The sequence below is a fragment of the Hyla sarda genome, chromosome 10, assembly GCF_029499605.1.
Source record: "Hyla sarda isolate aHylSar1 chromosome 10, aHylSar1.hap1, whole genome shotgun sequence".
Taxonomy (NCBI): Eukaryota; Metazoa; Chordata; class Amphibia; order Anura; family Hylidae; genus Hyla; species Hyla sarda.
Genome location: NC_079198.1, coordinates 31,706,096 through 31,724,628, shown reverse-complemented (window position 1 = coordinate 31,724,628; position 18,533 = coordinate 31,706,096). Strand labels below are relative to the sequence as shown.

Sequence of the window (18,533 nt, the reverse complement as noted above, 5' to 3'; positions counted from 1 at the left end):
CAGATAGTCATAGTTAAGTCCAGTTGCCTACAATAGACCTGTATCTAAATACCCCGGTCAAAATAGAGTGACTTGTTGGGGCCCCTTCCATGGCAGCTCAGAATAATTGCCATGTTAACCCTCTCCAGCTGTGGAACCCATTCTATACATAGTATACTATGGTGTTTGTAGGGTAGGATGTATAGGATCACACTCGGGAAATAACTCAGTTCACATAAGCCTGTTCCCTATAGTCAGATGGATGGCTGATAAGTCATGCCAGGTCACACTGATGCCCCGAAGTAATGTAATACACACTCCTGGAAACTGAAGACCTCTATTGATCCTAGAAGGAAAGGAAACTGATCTAAATGTAATATGATCTAACATATTGTTGGGTGTGTAACCTCAGACCCCACAATACAAGTAAAATCCTTTTGTGTTGTACAGATCAGGAGCCAAAGGGATCAGGTAAATTTTTCATCAGCTTCAGAACCATCATAATTTACCATGACCTGCATTAGTCGTGATGGTTTGTCTATGGATTAAGTGTCTCCATACAACCATGTGGCCATAAAGCACTGTGCAGAATCATAAGAGGGGGATTTAGGGGGCAATAACAATGTGCGATCATCCATGTAAGATCCGTCTCTGCCCATCGATTAGCAGTCATGGCAGCTTATTACAACCCATTCATCTTTATCTTAGAATGGAAACCTATTTATTGAGCAAAATAATTAAATATTCATTGCCTTCACTGTAAAACCACAAATCTACTTAGTTTGTCTCTTGTGGATCTCAACCTATCCGAATGTAACCACATTTGTGTCTAATCTACTATTACAGTCTTACATGTTCTTGCCATGGGAACATCCATAGGTTCTGGTATTGGGAACAGCCATGGGTTCTGTGATTGGGAACATCCATAGGTTCTGGGATTGGGAACAGCCATAGGTTCTGGGATTGGGAACAGCCATGGGTTCTGTGATTGGGAACATCCATAGGTTCTGTGATTGGGAGTACAAGAAGGGATGTCATAGAAATAGCAAAGACTATTGAGAAGGCTCCTCATTCTTTTCGGTATTTAAGAACATCTAATTTTTATCCTCTGGAAAAAACAATAAAAGTTCTTACTAGATGACAACAAGCAGAGATATGGAACACCACAAAGAATTATATAATATATATGAAATTAGATTTAGAATACACAAGCATTACTTGCAGGAACTATAGCAACTTTTACATTTTTAGTTAAAATGTGTAAAGTTTGTTCCTCCCCTCAAATTTCTTGTTTCCACTTGACAATGCCTTTAAAGGTATATTCCAATCTCAGGTTAATACAAATCATATGGCATTGATGGCTGATAGGTGCAATTTCTACCTCTGGGACCACACTGGTACATAGTGGTGGCCACCATCTGCATAGACTCATTAGAATAAAAAAAAAAAAAAAAAAGTTACTCAAGGGGGCTACTTAATCAACTTTAACACAGTCTGCCAGGTTGTTAGAGGGGAAATATAGCATTACATGGTGCCCATTAAAATAAAAGGCCACCTATATAACACAAGCTTGAGTCCATTAGAACTAGTTGCCCTTATAGGGTCCTAGGTCACGAGGGGGGGGGGGGGAGCAGAAGAACCAACTCTATGACAGCCATATGTAGTGGTTGAATGTCTAGAGACAACTCACTCATCCTAAAGGGAACCTGTTATATTGCAAATATAGTCCAGTCTGTAGGCATTGCGTTTTAGGAGACATTGAGCCAAACAGATATATATAGGGCTTCAGCTATTTACTAAAGTATATACACTTTGAGGGACATTTATCAATGTTTGCTTATGTATTCTTTTCTTCAGTAATTTTTTCCTTTTTTTTTTTTTTGCTTATGTGTGACTTATTTATCAACTGGTTTCCGCCTGTTGATAATTTTCTTTCACGTACCGTATATACTCGAGTATAAGCCGACCCGAGTATAAGCCGAGACCCCTAATTTCAACCCAAAATCCCAGGAAAAGTTATTGACTCGAGTATAAGCCTAGGGTGGGAAATACCTCATCCCCCCCTGTCATCATCCAGACCCGTCATTAACATCCTCATCATCATCCCCTTGTCATCATCCCACACATCCCCCCTTCATCATCCTCTTATCATCCCACACATCCCCCCTTCATCATCCCCTTATCATCCCACACATCCCCCCTTCATCATCCCCTTGTCATCATCCCACACATCCCCCCTTCATCATCCCCTTATCATCCCACACATCCCCCCTTCATCATCCCCTTGTCATCATCCCACACATCCCCCCTTCATCATCCCCTTATCATCCCACACCCCCCCTTCATCATCCCCACCCCCCTTCATCATCCCCACACCCCCCCCTTCATCATCCTCTTCTCATCATTCGCCCTCAGTGGTCTTCAACCTGCGGACCTCCAGAGGTTTCAAAACTACAACTCCCAGCAAGCCCGGGCAGCCATCGGCTGTCCGGGCTTGCTGGGAGTTGTAGTTTTGAAACCTCCGGAGGTCCGCAGGTTGAAGACCACTGCGGCCTTCAACATCATCCAGCCCCCTCTCACCCCCTTTAGTTCTGAGTACTCACCTCCGCTCGGCGCTGGTCCGGTCCTGCAGGACTGTCCGGTGAGGAGGTGGTCCGGTGAGGAGGTGGTCCGGGCTGCTATCTTCACCGGGGGCGCCTCTTCTCCGCGCTTCCGGCCCGGAATAGAGGCGTTGCCTTGACAATGACGCAGAAGCACCTCTGCGTCGTTGTCACGGCAACGTGACTATTCTGAGGCCGGGCCCGAAGCGCTTAGAAGAGGCCTCCCCGGTGAAGATAGCAGCCCGGAACACTATCCCACCGGACCACCTCCTCACCGGACAGTCCTGCAGGACCGGACCAGCGCCGAGCGGAGGTGAGTACTCAGAACTAAAGGGGGTGAGAGGGGGCTGGATGATGTTGAAGGCCGCAGTGGTCTTCAACCTGCGGACCTCCGGAGGTTTCAAAACTACAACTCCCAGCAAGCCCGGACAGCCGATGGCTGCCCGGGCTTGCTGGGAGTTGTAGTTTTGAAACCTCTGGAGGTCCGCAGGTTGAAGACCACTGCGGGTGGGGGAGTTCACTCGAGTATAAGCCGAGGGGGGTGTTTTCAGCACGAAAAATCGTGCTGAAAAACTCGGCCTATACTCGAGTATATACGGTAAGCAATTTTTCCTTTTTTACTTTGGTAGTAGCTTTTTCTGCTCCATGTTTGAGCTGGAGTAAATTTGGTCAATTTTTAACCTTGTTGCGACTTTTTTTTGCACAGTTGCGACTGTCGCAGTTGATAAATATCCGACTAAAGCCAATCTATTTTGAAAAATTTACTACATAAGCAAGTTTGAATTTTCTTGCTTTTCTTGTTCTTCATGCAAATTGTCGCACGAAAACACACATAGTCGCAGTTGCGACAATTTTGCGACAATTATAGTAAAGAAAACCTGACAAAACCCGTTGATAAATGTCCATCTTTGTTGCTAGACAAATTTTGAATAGAAGACATGACTGGAAAAAAAGTATTGCAAAGCTTTGAAATCTATAATCTCTGTGCAGTTTTTGGTTAAAATATTGTTTTCTCACCTGCCAAGCCTTGGTGAACAGGCAGTAAACTGCAACCCTGTGACTGTGGTAGGAGACTTAAAATATGGTATGAGGTGTAAGCTCTAGTGTTGCTCACGAATATTCGCAATTCGAATATTATTCGCGAATATCGCATATTCGCGAATTTCGCGAATATAGCGCTATATATTCGTAATTACGAATATTCGTTTTTTTATTTTTTTTTATTTTTTTTTTTTCACAGTACACATCACAGTGATCATCCCTCTCTGCTTCCAGCTTGTGTGGTGTAAAGAATACTACTGTGTGAGACTGGCGTGCGCAAATTCGCATATGCGAAAATTCGCATATGCTAATTTTCGTGTATGCGCATTTTCGCGTATGCTAATTTTGTATATGCTAATATTCACATATGTTAATTTTCGCATACGCGAATTTACGCATATGCGAAAATAAAACGAGAATATAACGAATATGCGAATATTTGCGAATATATGACGAATATTCGTCCATATATTCGCGAATATTCGCAAATTCGAATATGGCCTATGCCGCTCAACACTAGTGAGCTCCTAGGGGGAGATTTATCAAAACCATGCTGAGGGAAAGATGGCCAGTTGCCCATAGTAAACCCAACCAATCAGATTGCTTCTTTCATTTTGAAAATGCCTCTGAAAAATGAAAGAAGTAATCTGATTGGTTGCTACGGGCAACTCAGAAACTTTACCTCTGCACAGGTTTTGATAAATCTCCCCTCTAATTCCTAAATAATAATAATATGTTCGAAATCCTAATGAGAAGAGCTTTCTAGCTATGGGCTTATTATTTCCCCTGTTTAGCGCCTGGCAGGTCCACTTTATGGTGACAGCCTGTCCCATCTACAGAGACATGTTACCAAACAAGGGTAAGGGCAGCTGAAAAGCGTTTTCCATAGAGACAAGATATGCAAAGTACTCAGCTGAAAAAAAATTAGATTAAATAGATGGTTGGAACCCTGATGATTCGACTTTTACCACCTATACAATAAATAGGTGATATGTTGCCATCATGGGAAAAAACCCAACACACAACTTTTTTAAGAAACTTGTCCAGAAGGCTGACATTTAAAAAAATAAACTGGACTTAACTCCCGCCACTTCCTCAATGCCTCCAGTATGCCTCTTCCAACCTCCACAGCAATCCTCTGAGGCTCAGCTAATCGTCAGCCACAGCGGTGTCCCGCCAGTGATAGGCTGAGCGGCATTGTGATGTATTGAGCCCTGGCCCTTGTATTCTTCCTGGTACCTGGGCCCAATACATCACACTGCTGCTCAGCCAATCACTGGCCAAGACGGGACATCGCTGAGCCACAGTGTGACAACTCAAAAAGAAGAAAGAGGATCGCTGCAGAGGTCAGGAGTGGGAAAAATGAAGACACCGGGGGAGAGGTGGGAGGTAAGTCAGGGTTGTTTGTTTTTAAATGCCAATATTCTGGGAAAGTTTAGAAAAAAAAGTATACCAGCATTACTCCTTTAGGGTTGGGAGTTGAGTAGGGTAGTATGTGGGTTGGGTTGGTGAAAAGGAGACATGCATGGGGCCTTCTTTCCTGGGATCAGGTGGTTAGGTGTGCGAGAAAAATGAATCTGTTATTGCCTATTTTGTAAGTCTAATCAACTAAACATTGACACAGACTCTTGAATTTACCATACAGGAAACACAACTATTAACAACATCAAAGAGATATATAAACTTATGTATGGACTGATCGCTACTCTGTTTACTTGTGACGTGTCTGTGTGTGTGTGTGGGGGGGGGGGGGGGGGTGTCAGGTCCAGCGATCTGTCCTTGTCATGCATTGTCATTGTCAGCTCAATGCTTTCTTCTCCTTACAGTCCAACCCATTGTGTAATGTTGTGTAAAGTCTTCTGTGAGTCTTTGGGTTCAATATTACAGTGAGTCACATTACTAGACTCGCAGCTTACTGTATGATGAATCACTTTATTATAAAAAAATGATGTACATTAGAGTGTTACTGCTTATTTACATGAGCATGCAACCTGTCGTGCACTATACCAAGCGAGCGAGAGGCCACAATGATCAGTTAGTGTAACTTGGTAAGGAGACTGAACGATGAGCGATAAATTACTCAGTGATCTTGTACGTGAGCTTAAATCATTACAACACTGCAGTATGTAATCATGAATTGTATGATCGATAGGGGACATGTGACCAATCTCATACAGAATTATCTCTGATGGTATAAACAATTGTGTATAAATGTTTGCTTCTAATCGCTACTGTATAGGAAGCTGAAGTTATGACCCTCCAATGTACTGGTCTGTGGCATACTGTATAACAAACCATGACACAGCATAGTGAATTGTAAGTCTTGTCTGTCCAATACGATTAATGTTGTACTTTACTGCATGAAGCTAACACTACATTCTCAAAATGTGTTACTTTAAAGTGACCCTGTTATTTAACAAAACTTTGATATGTCGCAGAGATATATCAAAAGTTTTGATCGTTTGGGGTCTGACAAGCCAGGCGAAGCATGTGGTTATATGGTTCCCTCCTGTCTCGCTATAATCTCTGTCCAGTTGCATTATAAGTCTCTAGAGATTGCCGTTCACTATTCCCCACTTGTTTTAAAGGGGTACTACAGTGCTGACAACATATCCCCTATCTAAAGGATAAGTTGCCTGATCGCACGGGGTCCTGCCGCTGGGGACCCCCGCGATCTCACACGCAGCACCCCGCTCTCAACAGGCACCGAAGCGAACATCCGCTTCGGGTCTGATGACGGGGCCGGTGATCGTGACGTCACAGCCCCGCCCCTGTGTGACGTCGCGCTCTGCCCCTCAATGCAAGTCTATGGTAGGGGGCGAGACAGCTGTCTCACCCCTGCCATAGACTTACATTGAGGGGACGGAGCGTGACGTCACGTGGGGGCGGAGCCGTGACGTCACGATACTCCGGCCCCATGATCGCCAGTCATCAGACCCAGAGCGGATGTTCGCTCCAGGGCCTGATGAGAGCGGGGTGCTGTGTGCGAGATAGGGGATAAGTTGTCAGCACGGTAGTACCCCTTTAATGATTGTGTCACCCAAACTTCAACCCAACAAAACATTTGTTGTGTTTCTGTGATATGTCAAAAGTTGAGTTTTGTTACATGATAATACCATTATAATGTATACATATGTAATGATTATTCATTTATACAGTGTATTGCATAATTACATTATAAAACCACATCTGTATGTATAGACAAAGAAAAGAAAAAGAAAACACACGCCCCCTAGTGCAGTATCCTTGGTAGATGGCAAGTGCAAGGTTAGAAGTTCACTTACCAAGTGGTGTTGTGCTGAGGGCACAACACCATATAGCGTATTCAAAGGAATGACACTCGGTATGCAGCCTTGATCCTCCCAGTCAGAGACTCGCTCACCCGGCTCACAATAGTAGAAAAAAAGGCAGAAAACAGGATCTTCCACAGGTGAAATTTCAGTGTCAAATAGAAGGTCACTTGGGTCATGGATATAGTATCACAAACAATTTATTAGCACAGTAAGCAACGCGTTTCTTGCCCGGAGAGGGCACTTCATCAGGCAGTGTGCAAGAAATGTGTTGCTTACTGTGCTAATAAATTGTTTGTGATACTATATCTATGACCCAAGTGACCTTCTATTTTACACTGGCATTGTGCCTGTGGGAGATCCTGCTTTCTGCCTTTTTTTTTCTAATATCTGTATGTATGTGATACTGTACATAGGATATATATATATATATATATATATATATATATATATATATATATAGATATAGATATAGATATAGATATATATATAGTTTAGCAACCATTATTATTATTTAATTTTAAAAAAATGAAGTAATTCTAAAAAAAAATGTCCTGCATAAAAATCTTTCACAGTTTTTTGTATACAGCCCACCTACATTACATGTGACCCTATTTACTGGGTTACAAATAAAATCTGTGTATTCTGATCCTGCAGTCTTGTGTTAATCTCTGGGCCCACTGGGATCCTGATGATAGTTTATTTATGTTTATTGTCTTTGTGCTAAGCTATTGCTTTGAGTGTTTGGATACTATACCGTAGGGTAATATGATATACTGGCCTCTAGGGATACTTACAACTATGTACTTTTATTTTCTTATTCTCAAATATCTGTTTAAAAGAAAAATTCTTTAATAAAAAAAAACAGTTATATAAAAAAAAGAAAAGAAAATGTCTTAAAAGAAACCTGTCAGATGTTTTATGTTGTCTGAGCTACCAACCATGATTTACTGTATTTTTCGCAGTATAAGACGCACTTTTTCTGGGGGGGGGGGGGGAAGGTTGGTGCATCTTATACAGCAAATACACATTAAAACCCTGTCACATCGCAACGGTCCCTGCGGCCATCAACGGCCGGGACCCACGGCTAATACAGGACATCACCGATCGCGGTGGTGCCCTGTATTAACCCTTCAGACCGCTGCGTCTGGAGCAAAAGTGAAACTAACCCGGCTGCTCAGTCGGGCTGTTCGGGACTGCCGCGGTGAAATCACGGCATCCCGAACAGCTTACAGGACACCGGGAGGGACCTTACCTGCCTCCTCGGTGTCCGATTGGCGAATGACTGCTCAGTGCCGGGATCCCCTGCATGGCTGGCGCTCTCCTTCGTCATCATTATGTCGTCGTGCACGCCGTCCCGTCATCCAATAGGAGCGGCGTGCGTAGCGATGTGTGTAGCGACGTGCGTAGCAATGTGCGTAGCGACGTGATGGCGGCGACGGAGAGCCAACGGCTGCTGAGAGTTGTAGTTTTGCAACATCTGGAGGTCCGCAGGTTGAAGATCACTGTCCTATACTTTACATTGTATTTGGTTCAGAATCTTTTTTTTCTAGATTTTCCTCCTTTAAAATTGGGTGCGTCTTATATGCCGGAGCGTCTTCTATGGCGAAAAATACGGTACTTTGAAAAACTACGCAAGCATAGGGAAAGACCTGTCAATCTAGCCCTGTGTGGTGGGAAGAAGCTGTCCTCGACCACCCAGATGACTTCCCCTTCCGGCTAATGCTTATGCGGTGTTTGAGAGTAAATAGGTGACTGTGGTTTGGCACAATAAAACTCCTCACAAGTTCTCTTTACATTCATACAAATGGTCATAGACCTTCATTATTAATAAATTTACCTAGTTTACCCACTCCCAATGTCATCTCTTTAATATTTTTATGGGCCATATACCTGAATCTTGTTATTTGCCGCAATCTCAAGATGCAATATCACATGACCACAAGATGTTTCTGTGAATTAAGCCATTAGCAGTTCTTTATCGTTCAGTGCTGAGTCAGCTAAAAATTGGGAATAAGAACATTAGTCCAGATCTGTTAAAATCTACTTATCTAACTAATCTAAAAACCGGTGGGATTATCTAGTCTATGGAGGGTCTTTTAATGTAATTGAGAGAAGAGTCAATTAAAATAAAAAGCAATTTGCTAAATTCTTTATGTATACTTAATTTTGGGTATCAATTAATCCTGTCGTTAAGTTAGAATACCTGCAAGCATGGAAGGGGTGAACTATACCCCACTGTAATATTGCAGGGAAGGGTCACAAAACACTTGGCAGTTAGGCTGGGTTACCACTACATTTTCTCCCATACGGGAGAGCATACGGCAGGGGGGAGCTAAAACCTCGCGCTCCCGTATGCCTTTCTATGCGCTCCCGTATGTAATATAGCCAGCCGGAGTGAAACGTTCGGTCCGGTCAGCTCATTTTTGCGCCGTATGCACTTTTACAACCGGACCTCAAACCGTGGTTGACCACAGTTTTAGGTCCGGGGAAAAGCGCATACGGCGCAAAAATGAGCCGACCGGACCGAACGTTTCACTCCAGCCGGCTATATTACATATGGGAGCGCATAGAAAGGCATACGGGAGCGCAAGGTTTTAGCTCCCCCCTGCCGTATGCGCTCCCGTATGGGGAAAACGTGATGTGAACCCCGCCTTACTGTCTCTGTCAGTACAGTACATAAGGGTAATAGGTACAGTCTCTAGAAGAGGTACAAAGCTTGTTGGTTTCTCTCAAACATGACACAGTCTCTTTAATAGTAAAACAGTTGGGCTATTTGTATATATCACACGGCAGAATTTCCACGCACAATCCGGAGGAAAAATTCAGCTAGGAAATTCTGCTACATGCAGATAACATGGAGGTGAATGGAATTTCCCATTCATATGGCAGGTTTTCTGCTGCAGAATTTGGATTCTGCAAAAAAATTGAACCTGTCATTAGTTTTTGCAGAATTCCTCAGCAGAGTCCATTGAAGTCAGTGTTGAAGAATTGAATTGAAGAATTCTGTCTGGAATCTGTGGATTGATCACAATAAATTTTGCACAAATTCCACGCACAGAATCTGGAAACCTTCAAAGATAGTGTGAACATAGCCTTGCTTGAAAACTCCTTATAAATTTTAAGTCAGGTTGTGTTCCAAGATGGCTGACAGCTTTTGCTCAAACCTTTCCAAACCCCTGGCACAGAACCTAGGTTTTGTTCGCATTATTGCAACAGCCACTTATAAATTTTACTCAAGCTGATAAGTGTCTGAATCCCTAGGAACACTGTACCATATAAAAGGGTCAGCGATCAGCTAACGAAGACAAAAACACTCATTCACTGGATTGATTGGATCTTTTCTAAAGCCAATAAAACATTGTGTGGTGAGCTTGAGGGGTAATGGTGAACAGGGGTGTTGCGGAGTGTTAGTGCAGGAGTTGAAGTAAACCAGGAATAACTTTACTGCAGATTTTATGCAAGTGCAGATAATATACAGTCTTTTGCAAGAGGACCGTGGTACAGGCTCCTCACAGGTTTGCTGGGACTTGGTAATTGAATGAGCATGGATTTTGCTGTCCGCTATGCCACTGAATTTAGGGGTGGTTTTGGGTTCAGTAGTCACACAGGATTTGTAGCTTTTGAGCTGGATTAAGTCACGATTTTGATGGCTGCTGAAGGATAGGCTTCAGGCCTAGCTTGACTTGTAGAATTGTGCTGAGATGTGCTTTCTCTAGAGATCAGCAGGAATCAAGAGAGTTGTTGTTTACTTTGCAACCAGGAACTAAGAGCTAGAATTAGGTGGCAGCAGCCCCTTATATATGAAGGGGGCAGGATCAAAGCTCATTGGTGGTGCAAACCTGTCAGTCCTGACCTGAAGCATTATGGGCATATCACATGACCCAAAGGTCCTTGAACCTTAGCATAACACAATTTATTAACAGTCACATGACCTAAGGTCCTGTACATACTAGAATAGAAAAATATATAAATATATACACTAAACACAGTATTAAGAGGCGACTAGGGGTTAGCCCTCCAGGAGAGCCCTGATAGCATGGAGGGACTCTGGCTGGTGGGACTTCAGACAGAGGGACAGGACCAAGTCCAGTACCGGGATACCACGATTGTTATCAGCCTCACATCAACCTGTGTGAACAGGGGATGTGTAGACAACAATGATAAAATTTAGTGCAGCATGAATGATCCAGTATTTGTTGAAGTGGCCGATCGGGAGGGGGCGATCAGGGCTTTTAAAGGATTGGTTATCACTGAGACTGGCTCTTGTTATTGGGAATTTGTTACCCTGTGTAAAAGATCTTTAATGGTCTATTCACATGTACAGTATTCACATGTACAGATTTGATGCTTAGGATTTTCTGCTGCAGATCTCAATGTAAACTGAATGACTGAACACAGGTTGAAATTCTGGGCATCAAATCTGCGCAGAATACTGTACGTGTGAATAGACCCTTAGTCACCACATGATTTCAGAATCACTTAGACCTGCATGCAGCTTACATATGAATCATACTTGCATATATGCAGTGAGTGGACTAGTTTCACACAGTCACTGTATGGGAATACCATCTTGTACTTTAACCCCTTAAGGACCAGGCCATTTTACACCTTAGGACCAGAGCTTTTTTTTGAACATCTGACCACTGTCACTTTAAACATTATTAACTCTGGAATGCTTTTAGTTATCATTCTGATTCCGAGAATGTTTTTTCGTGACACATTCTACTTTAACATGGTGGTAAATTTTTGTGGTAACTTGCATCCTTTCTTGATGAAAAATCCCAAAATGTGATGAAAAAATTGAGAATACTGCATTTTTCTAACTTTGAAGCTCTCTGCTTGTAAGGAAAATGGATATTCCAAATAAAAAAATTGTATTCACATTTCCAATATGTCTACTTTATGTTTGCATCATAAAATTGACAAGTTTTTACTTTTGGAAGACACCAGAGGGCTTCAAATTTCAGCAGCAATTTTCCAATTTTTCACAAATTTTTCAAACTCACTATTTTTCAGGGACCAGTTCAGGTTTGAAGTGGATTTGAAGGGTCTTCATATTAGAAATACCCGATAAAAGACCCCATTATAAAAACTGCACCCCCCAAGTATTCAAAATGACATTCATTCAGCGTTTTAACCCTTTAGGCGTTTCACAGGAATAGCAGCAAAGTGAAGGAGAAAATTCACAATCTTCATTTTCTACACTTGCATGTTCTTGTAGACCCAATTTTTTTTATTTTTACAAGGGGTAAAAGGAGAAAATTTATACTTGTTGTTATAATTGTTCGGCGGGCGCAGTAGAGGGCTCAGAAGTGATGGAGCGACAAGGGGATTTTGGAGAGTACATTTTTCTGAAATGGTTTTTGGGGGGCATGTTGCATTTAGGAAGCCCCTATGGTGCCAGAACAACACAAAAAAAACACATGGCATACTATTTTGGAAACTAGGCCCCTTGAGGAACGTAAAAAGGAATAAAGTGAGCCTTAATACCCCACAGGGGTTTCACTACTTTTGCATATGTAAAAAAAAAAAAAAAAAATGTCACTAAAATGTGTGTTTCCCCCCCAAATTTCACATTTTTGCAAGGGTTAATAGCAGAAAATACCCCCCAAAATTTGTAACTGTTACGCCGAGCGCTCCGGGTCCCCGTTCCTCCCCGGAGCGCTCGCCTCATCCTCGTTGTTGCAGCGCCCCGGTCAGATCCACTGACCGGGTGCGCTGCGGTCCCGCCTCCAGCCGGGATGCGATTTGCGATGCGGGTGGCGCCCGCTCGCGATGCGCACCCCGGTCCCCGTACCTGACTCGCTCTCCGTCGGTCCTGTCCCGGCGCGCGCGGCCCCGCTCCCTAGGGCGCGCGCGCGCCGGGTCTCTGCGATTTAAAGGGCCAGTGCACCAATGATGGTGCCTGGCCCAATCTTCCCAATTAGCTTAATTAGTTTCCACCTGTGCACTCCCTACTTATACCTCACTTCCCCTGCACTCCCTTGCCGGATCTTGTTGCCCTTGTGCCTAGTGAAAGCGTTCCCTTGTTTGTTCCTAGCCCGTGTTCCAGACCTCCTGCCGTTGCCCCTGACTACGATCCTTGCTGCCTGCCCCGACCTTCTGCTACGTCCGACCTTGCCTTTGTCTACTCCCTTGTACCGCGCCTATCTTCAGCAGTCAGAGAGGTTGAGCCGTTGCTAGTGGATACGACCTGGTCACTACCGCCGCAGCAAGACCATCCCGCTTTGCGGCGGGCTCTGGTGAAAACCTGTAGTGACTTAGAACCGGTCCACTAGCACGGTCCTCGCCAATCCCTCTCTGGCACAGAGGATCCACTACCTGCCAGCCGGCATCGTGACAGTAACCCCATCTCTTCTGAGTTCGGAGGTACCTCATAAGTTGACCTGAAGTGCACTACGGGTGAACTACAATGCTCAGAAGAGAAGGAGTCATATTTGGCTTTTTGAGAGCAAATTTTGCTCGGGGGGCATGTTGCATTTAGGAAGCCCCTATGGTGCCAGAACAGCAAAAAAAAAACACATGGCATACCATTTTGGAAACTAGACCCCTTGAGGAACGTAACAAAGAATAAAGTGAGCCTTAATACCCCACAGGGGTTTCACAACTTTTACATATGTAAAAAAAAAAAAATTCACTAAAATGTGTGTTTCCCCCCAAATTTCACATTTTTGCAAGGGTTAATAGCAGAAAAGACGCCCCAAAATTGGTAACCCCATCTCTTCTGAGTATGGAGGTACCCCATAAGTGGACATCAAGTGCACTACGGGCGAACTACAATGCTCAGAAGAGGAGTCACATTTGCAAACTTTGCTGAAATGGGGGGGGGGGGGACATTTCGCATTTAGGAAGCCCCTATGGTGCCAGAACAGTAAAAAAAAAAAAAAAAACACATGGCATACCATTTTGGAAACTAGACCCCTTGAGGAACGTAACAAGGTGTAAAGTAAGCCTTAATACCCCACAGGGGTTTCACGACTTTTGCATATGTAAAAAAAAAAATTTCACTAACATGTGGGTTTTCCCCAAAATTTAAGGGTTAAAAGCAGAAAAGACCCCCCAAAATTTGTAAATACATTTCTTTGGTATAAGGACATACCTTAATTTTTGATGATTTTCGCTCCGCGGGTGCACACCAGGTCTTGGAGTGGGAGGTCAGTCAGGGGCCTTGAGCTTATTTTAGCAGCCAGGATGTGGGACCCCCTCTCAAGGAGTGTTAATGGGGGGAGCACTAAGCCCTAAAATAGGGGAACACTATGGGGGACAATGGGCCTTAACTTGGGTAGACAGGTGGGGTACAAGGGCCCGTAATATGGGGTACAGTGGGCCAGAAAATTTATAAATTATAATAAAAAAGGATATATTCCCAGAATGATGACCTAGAGCATAACCAAAACTAAAAAAAATATGCCCACCCCAAACCCTATGCTCTGAGTCATCATTCTGGGAATGTGATGTGTGTGGCCGTTCCTAACCTGTTGCCTCAAATGCGCACCCACTCAGGTGGAGAGAGAGCGCTGCGCATTTGAGGCAACATAAAAAAGTCCCCGATGATAGTGACTCAGTGATCTATGACCCATTTTTGAAAAAACACCGCGAGAGGTCTTATCAGGTATTTTTTTTTTCAGTTTTTTGGGCAATTTAGTGGTTTTAGGAGGTTAACAATTTGGAATGTACTCGTGACTTGGTACATTGGTCAAATTATGGAAAATTAAATTGAAAAGGGAAAATGTAGTGCTCCATGGAAGAGTGATACTCCATGAAGCAGCCTATGCAGAGGCCCGGATTATCTGGGCAAGTGTCAGACTGATAAGTGGTGTCCTTCCGTATCCCCCTCCTGCTACACACTCTGCATCTTTTCTGGGTTCGTCCCTTCTTTCCACTGTGGGGGATCACACCTGGAAAGTGTTGGCCTGGGACGATCCTGGCGCCTATAACTCCAGACCCTTGGGAAGTCCGACCTGCTCTTTCCCGGTCGCCAAAGGTCAGGAACCTTAGGACTTCTTCTTGGTACTGGAGGAATGTCCCTGTGTTGCCAGCGTACTGGGATAGTACAAAAGCATTGTACATGGCAACCTGTACCATGTAGACAGCAACTTTTTTGTACCATGCCCATGTTTTCCACATGGCGTTATATGGCTTGAGGACTTGATCTGAGAGATCAACTCCCCCATATACCGATTGTAGTCTAGAATACAATCGGGCTTGAGGACCGGTCCCACAGTACCTCGCACAGGGACAGGGGTGCTGCCGTTCCCATGAATAGTGGTGAGTATAAGGACATCCCTCTTATCCTTATACCTGACCAACAACAGGTTATCATGGGTCAGGGCACGGGACTTGGGGATAGGCATCTGGACCAAATTTAGAGGGAGGCCTCTCTGGTTCTTCTGCACGGTCCCACAAGCAGACGTGGATCTGGCAGAAAGGGAATTGAACAGAGGGATGCTGGTATAAAAGTTGTCCACGTACACGTGGTAACCCTTATCCAGCAATGGGTGCATAAGGTCCCACGATTTTCCCGCTAACACCCAGAGTGGGGGGACATTCTGGGGGTTCAATACGGGAATCTCGTCCCTCATACACTCTAAACTTGCAAGTGTACCCGGAGGTACTCTCGCAAAGTTTATAGAGCTTCACGCCATACCGCGCCCGCTTCGAGGGAGTATACTGGCGGAAGATAAGTCTCCCCTTAAAACGGATGAGAGACTCACTCTACCGAGTGGTCCCTGAGCGTAGGCCTCCAAAAATTTGGCCCCAAAGTGATCGATGACCGGCCTCACTTTGTAAAGCCGGTAACAGGCGGGATCACCTCGGGGCGGACATGCCGCATTATCTGCATAATGCAGGCATTTCCGAATGGCCTCGAACCGCCTCCGTGTCATCGCCATACTGTAAAGCGGGGTCTGATAGAGGACGTCCCCGCTCCAGTTATGACGAGCACTTTTTTTTTTTTGTCCAGGCCCATATGCAGCGTGAGGCCCCAAAATGTCCTCATTTCCGCTGAATAAATGGCGCGCCATTCATTGGGCATGGCCAAAAGCAAATCGGGGTGGTGGGCAATGAACTGCTGGGCATACAAGTTTGTTTGCTCCACCATGTGATTGACCAGGCTGTCACTGAAAAAAAACTTTAAAAAGTCCAGATCAGTGAAGCCAGCCGTGTCAATCCGGATTCATGAGTTGCCAACAAACTCAGGAATCCGTGGCTGATAACCCTCTGGGGGGCTCCAGACAGGGTCACCGGAAGGGGGCTCTGGTACACTTGTCTGGGGGGCCGGACTCCTATTATGTGCGGTATAGCCACTCGTACTAGTGTCGGCCACTGGGTCACTCTCATGGGGGGTGCGTGGCCTCGCCTGGCGGCGTCTCCGCCGCCGTACAGGGGACTCATCATCACTACTAGATGAGGAGGAGGGCGAGGAAGAGCACAAAAAAGTCGGATCTTCATCGTCCTCACTGGCAGATTCGGAGTCTAAAAAAGCGTAAGCCTCCGCTGCCATCGCCTTTTTTCTATGGTGGCGGAGGGAGGGCAGTGGCAGGGGGGAGGGGGTGTGTGCGGGGGGGGGGGCGGGAAAGTATGTAGTGTGTGGGGCTTGGTGCTTTTAAAACGTGTACTTCAGTAATAGAAAAAGCTGCGGCCCCCCCAAAAAAGGGGTGGCACACGCAGCTCCCTAAACCCCTAATAGGACCCGAGGTAAGGGATCAGACCCTAATAGGACCCTGGGGGACCTATTTGGGGGTCAGGGGGGATTTTTTTTTATTAAAAGAAAAAAAAAGAAAAAAGCTGCGGCCAAAAAAAAACAGGATGGCGCACGCAGCTCCCTGAACCCCTAATAGGACCCGGGGTCAGGGATCAGACCCTAATAGGACCCTTGGGGACCTATTAGGGGGTCTTGGGAGACTTTATTTTTTTTTACTTTTTTTTTTTTACTTTTTTTTTTACTTTTTTTACTTTCTTAACCCCTACCTGTCCCTGCAATCCGCTGTCCCTATTCTAAAGCTGGTGAGGGGCTCCGGAGCTCCGAGTGGGGATCCACGGTCTTCTCATCACTGCTGCACCCGCTGACTGAACACAGAGAGCGGGTGCAGCAGCGGGAAGGGACCGTTAGCCCCTCCTCTGCTGCACTGCTATTGGCTGGACGATCGCCAGCCAATAGCAGCGTTGCTGGGGAGGTGACAGTATTGTCACCTCTCCCCAGCAACAGCAGGTGATTGGCGGTGTATCGTACACCGCCGATCACCATCTAGTTCTGGGTCATCGGGTCACCACTGACCCGAATGACCGGAATCACCGCAGATCGCCCGCGCGATTTCACGGACGATCTGCGGTGATCGCCGACATGTGGGGGTCCCGGGACCCCCCTTGGTGTTTGCCTAGGACGCCTGCTGAACGATTTCAGCAGGCGTCCGGTTTCGCAACCCGTGCGGCGGGATGCGAAATTTCCACGGACGTATGAGTAGGTGCCTGGTCCATAAGACCCAGGGCGCAGGGACGTACTCATATGTGCCTGGTCCTTAAGAGGTTAAAGGGGTACTCCGCTGCTCAGACTTGCATTGAGGGGGCGGGGCGTGATGTCATGAGGGGGCAGGGCTATGACATCACGAGCTCCCGGCTCCAGCGTTTGGAACAGTTTGTTCCAAACACTGAGCAGCGGAGTACCCCTATAACTTTAATTTGAAAACACTCTTTGTCTCTGCTGATACTTGTACCATTTCATATAGGAGACTTGTGTCCTACAGTATATTAATCTCACAGGGGTGTTGCCTCCTCCTGATTTTTTCTTCCTCCACTCACAGCACTTTCTCTCTCTGAGTCCAAGTTTTACTACCTAGACATCTGGCAGGACACAGAATAACCAGTCTTGTTAACTTTTTGGGGGTTTAATGTTCTGGGCAAAACACATCCACTGGCTCCTTGCAGTTGTCCCTCAGACTAACCAGCTGATGAAGCACTGTATCTATCTCCTAGTGACACTCTGTGAGATCTTCTTTTTCCATACATGTCACACGTCACACAGTAGCTAAATAAGCTCCACTCCTTTTGAGGCTTCTAGTCACTCTTCAGGCCTTTGCTGTCTCTCACAGCCCATTGGCATGCTCCTCAGTGGCTGTCTAGGCCCAAACCTCTGCCCAGCCTTGCAAGTCTAATACTGACTCATCCTTTTGCCACCCTGATGTGCCAAGACCCTACCCTCAACCCCACCTAGAAGCACTGAAGGGCAGCACTTTTAGCATCACAAAATACACTGCTAAAGGTCTTTTTAAACAAGGAGACCCATGCCCAATACCAGCACCAATCCAGTAGATCAGTCACAGGGGCATAGCTAGAAACCACAGGGCCCTGATGCGAAAAATTATCCTGGGCTCCCATTTTTTTTACTGGTTAACGACCAAGGACATGTATACACGTCCTTGTGCCGTTAACTGTGTATGGCGCAAGCTCCTGACTCGAGCCCGTGCCATACCGGCTGGCCCCAGCTGATTATTGTAGCTAAGGGCTGCCGTTAATAGCTGACATACGGTGATCACCGTGGCTAACTATTAACCCTTTGAATTCAAAAGCTGACAGCGGCATCTAAAGGGACCTTTGAACAGTCTCTGGTGGTCAAGTGGAGTGG

At 45.3% G+C, this 18,533-nt stretch overlaps 2 protein-coding genes across 5 annotated transcripts in view; one reads left to right on the top strand and one right to left on the bottom strand.

Annotated features, from left to right (window-relative positions):
* The window catches only part of LOC130293462 (immunoglobulin superfamily member 1-like), a 99,412-nt gene extending 98,494 nt beyond the window's left edge, over nucleotides 1-918 (bottom strand). Inside the window, exon 1 of the mRNA XM_056542158.1 lies at nucleotides 832-918. Coding sequence (XP_056398133.1) covers nucleotides 832-902 — 71 coding nt within the window. The 5' untranslated portion in view covers nucleotides 903-918. The remainder of the gene's footprint in view (nucleotides 1-831) is intronic.
* Nucleotides 1-18,533, top strand: part of TTYH1 (tweety family member 1) — a 175,387-nt gene that overhangs the window by 1,937 nt on the left and 154,917 nt on the right. The window lies entirely within an intron of this gene.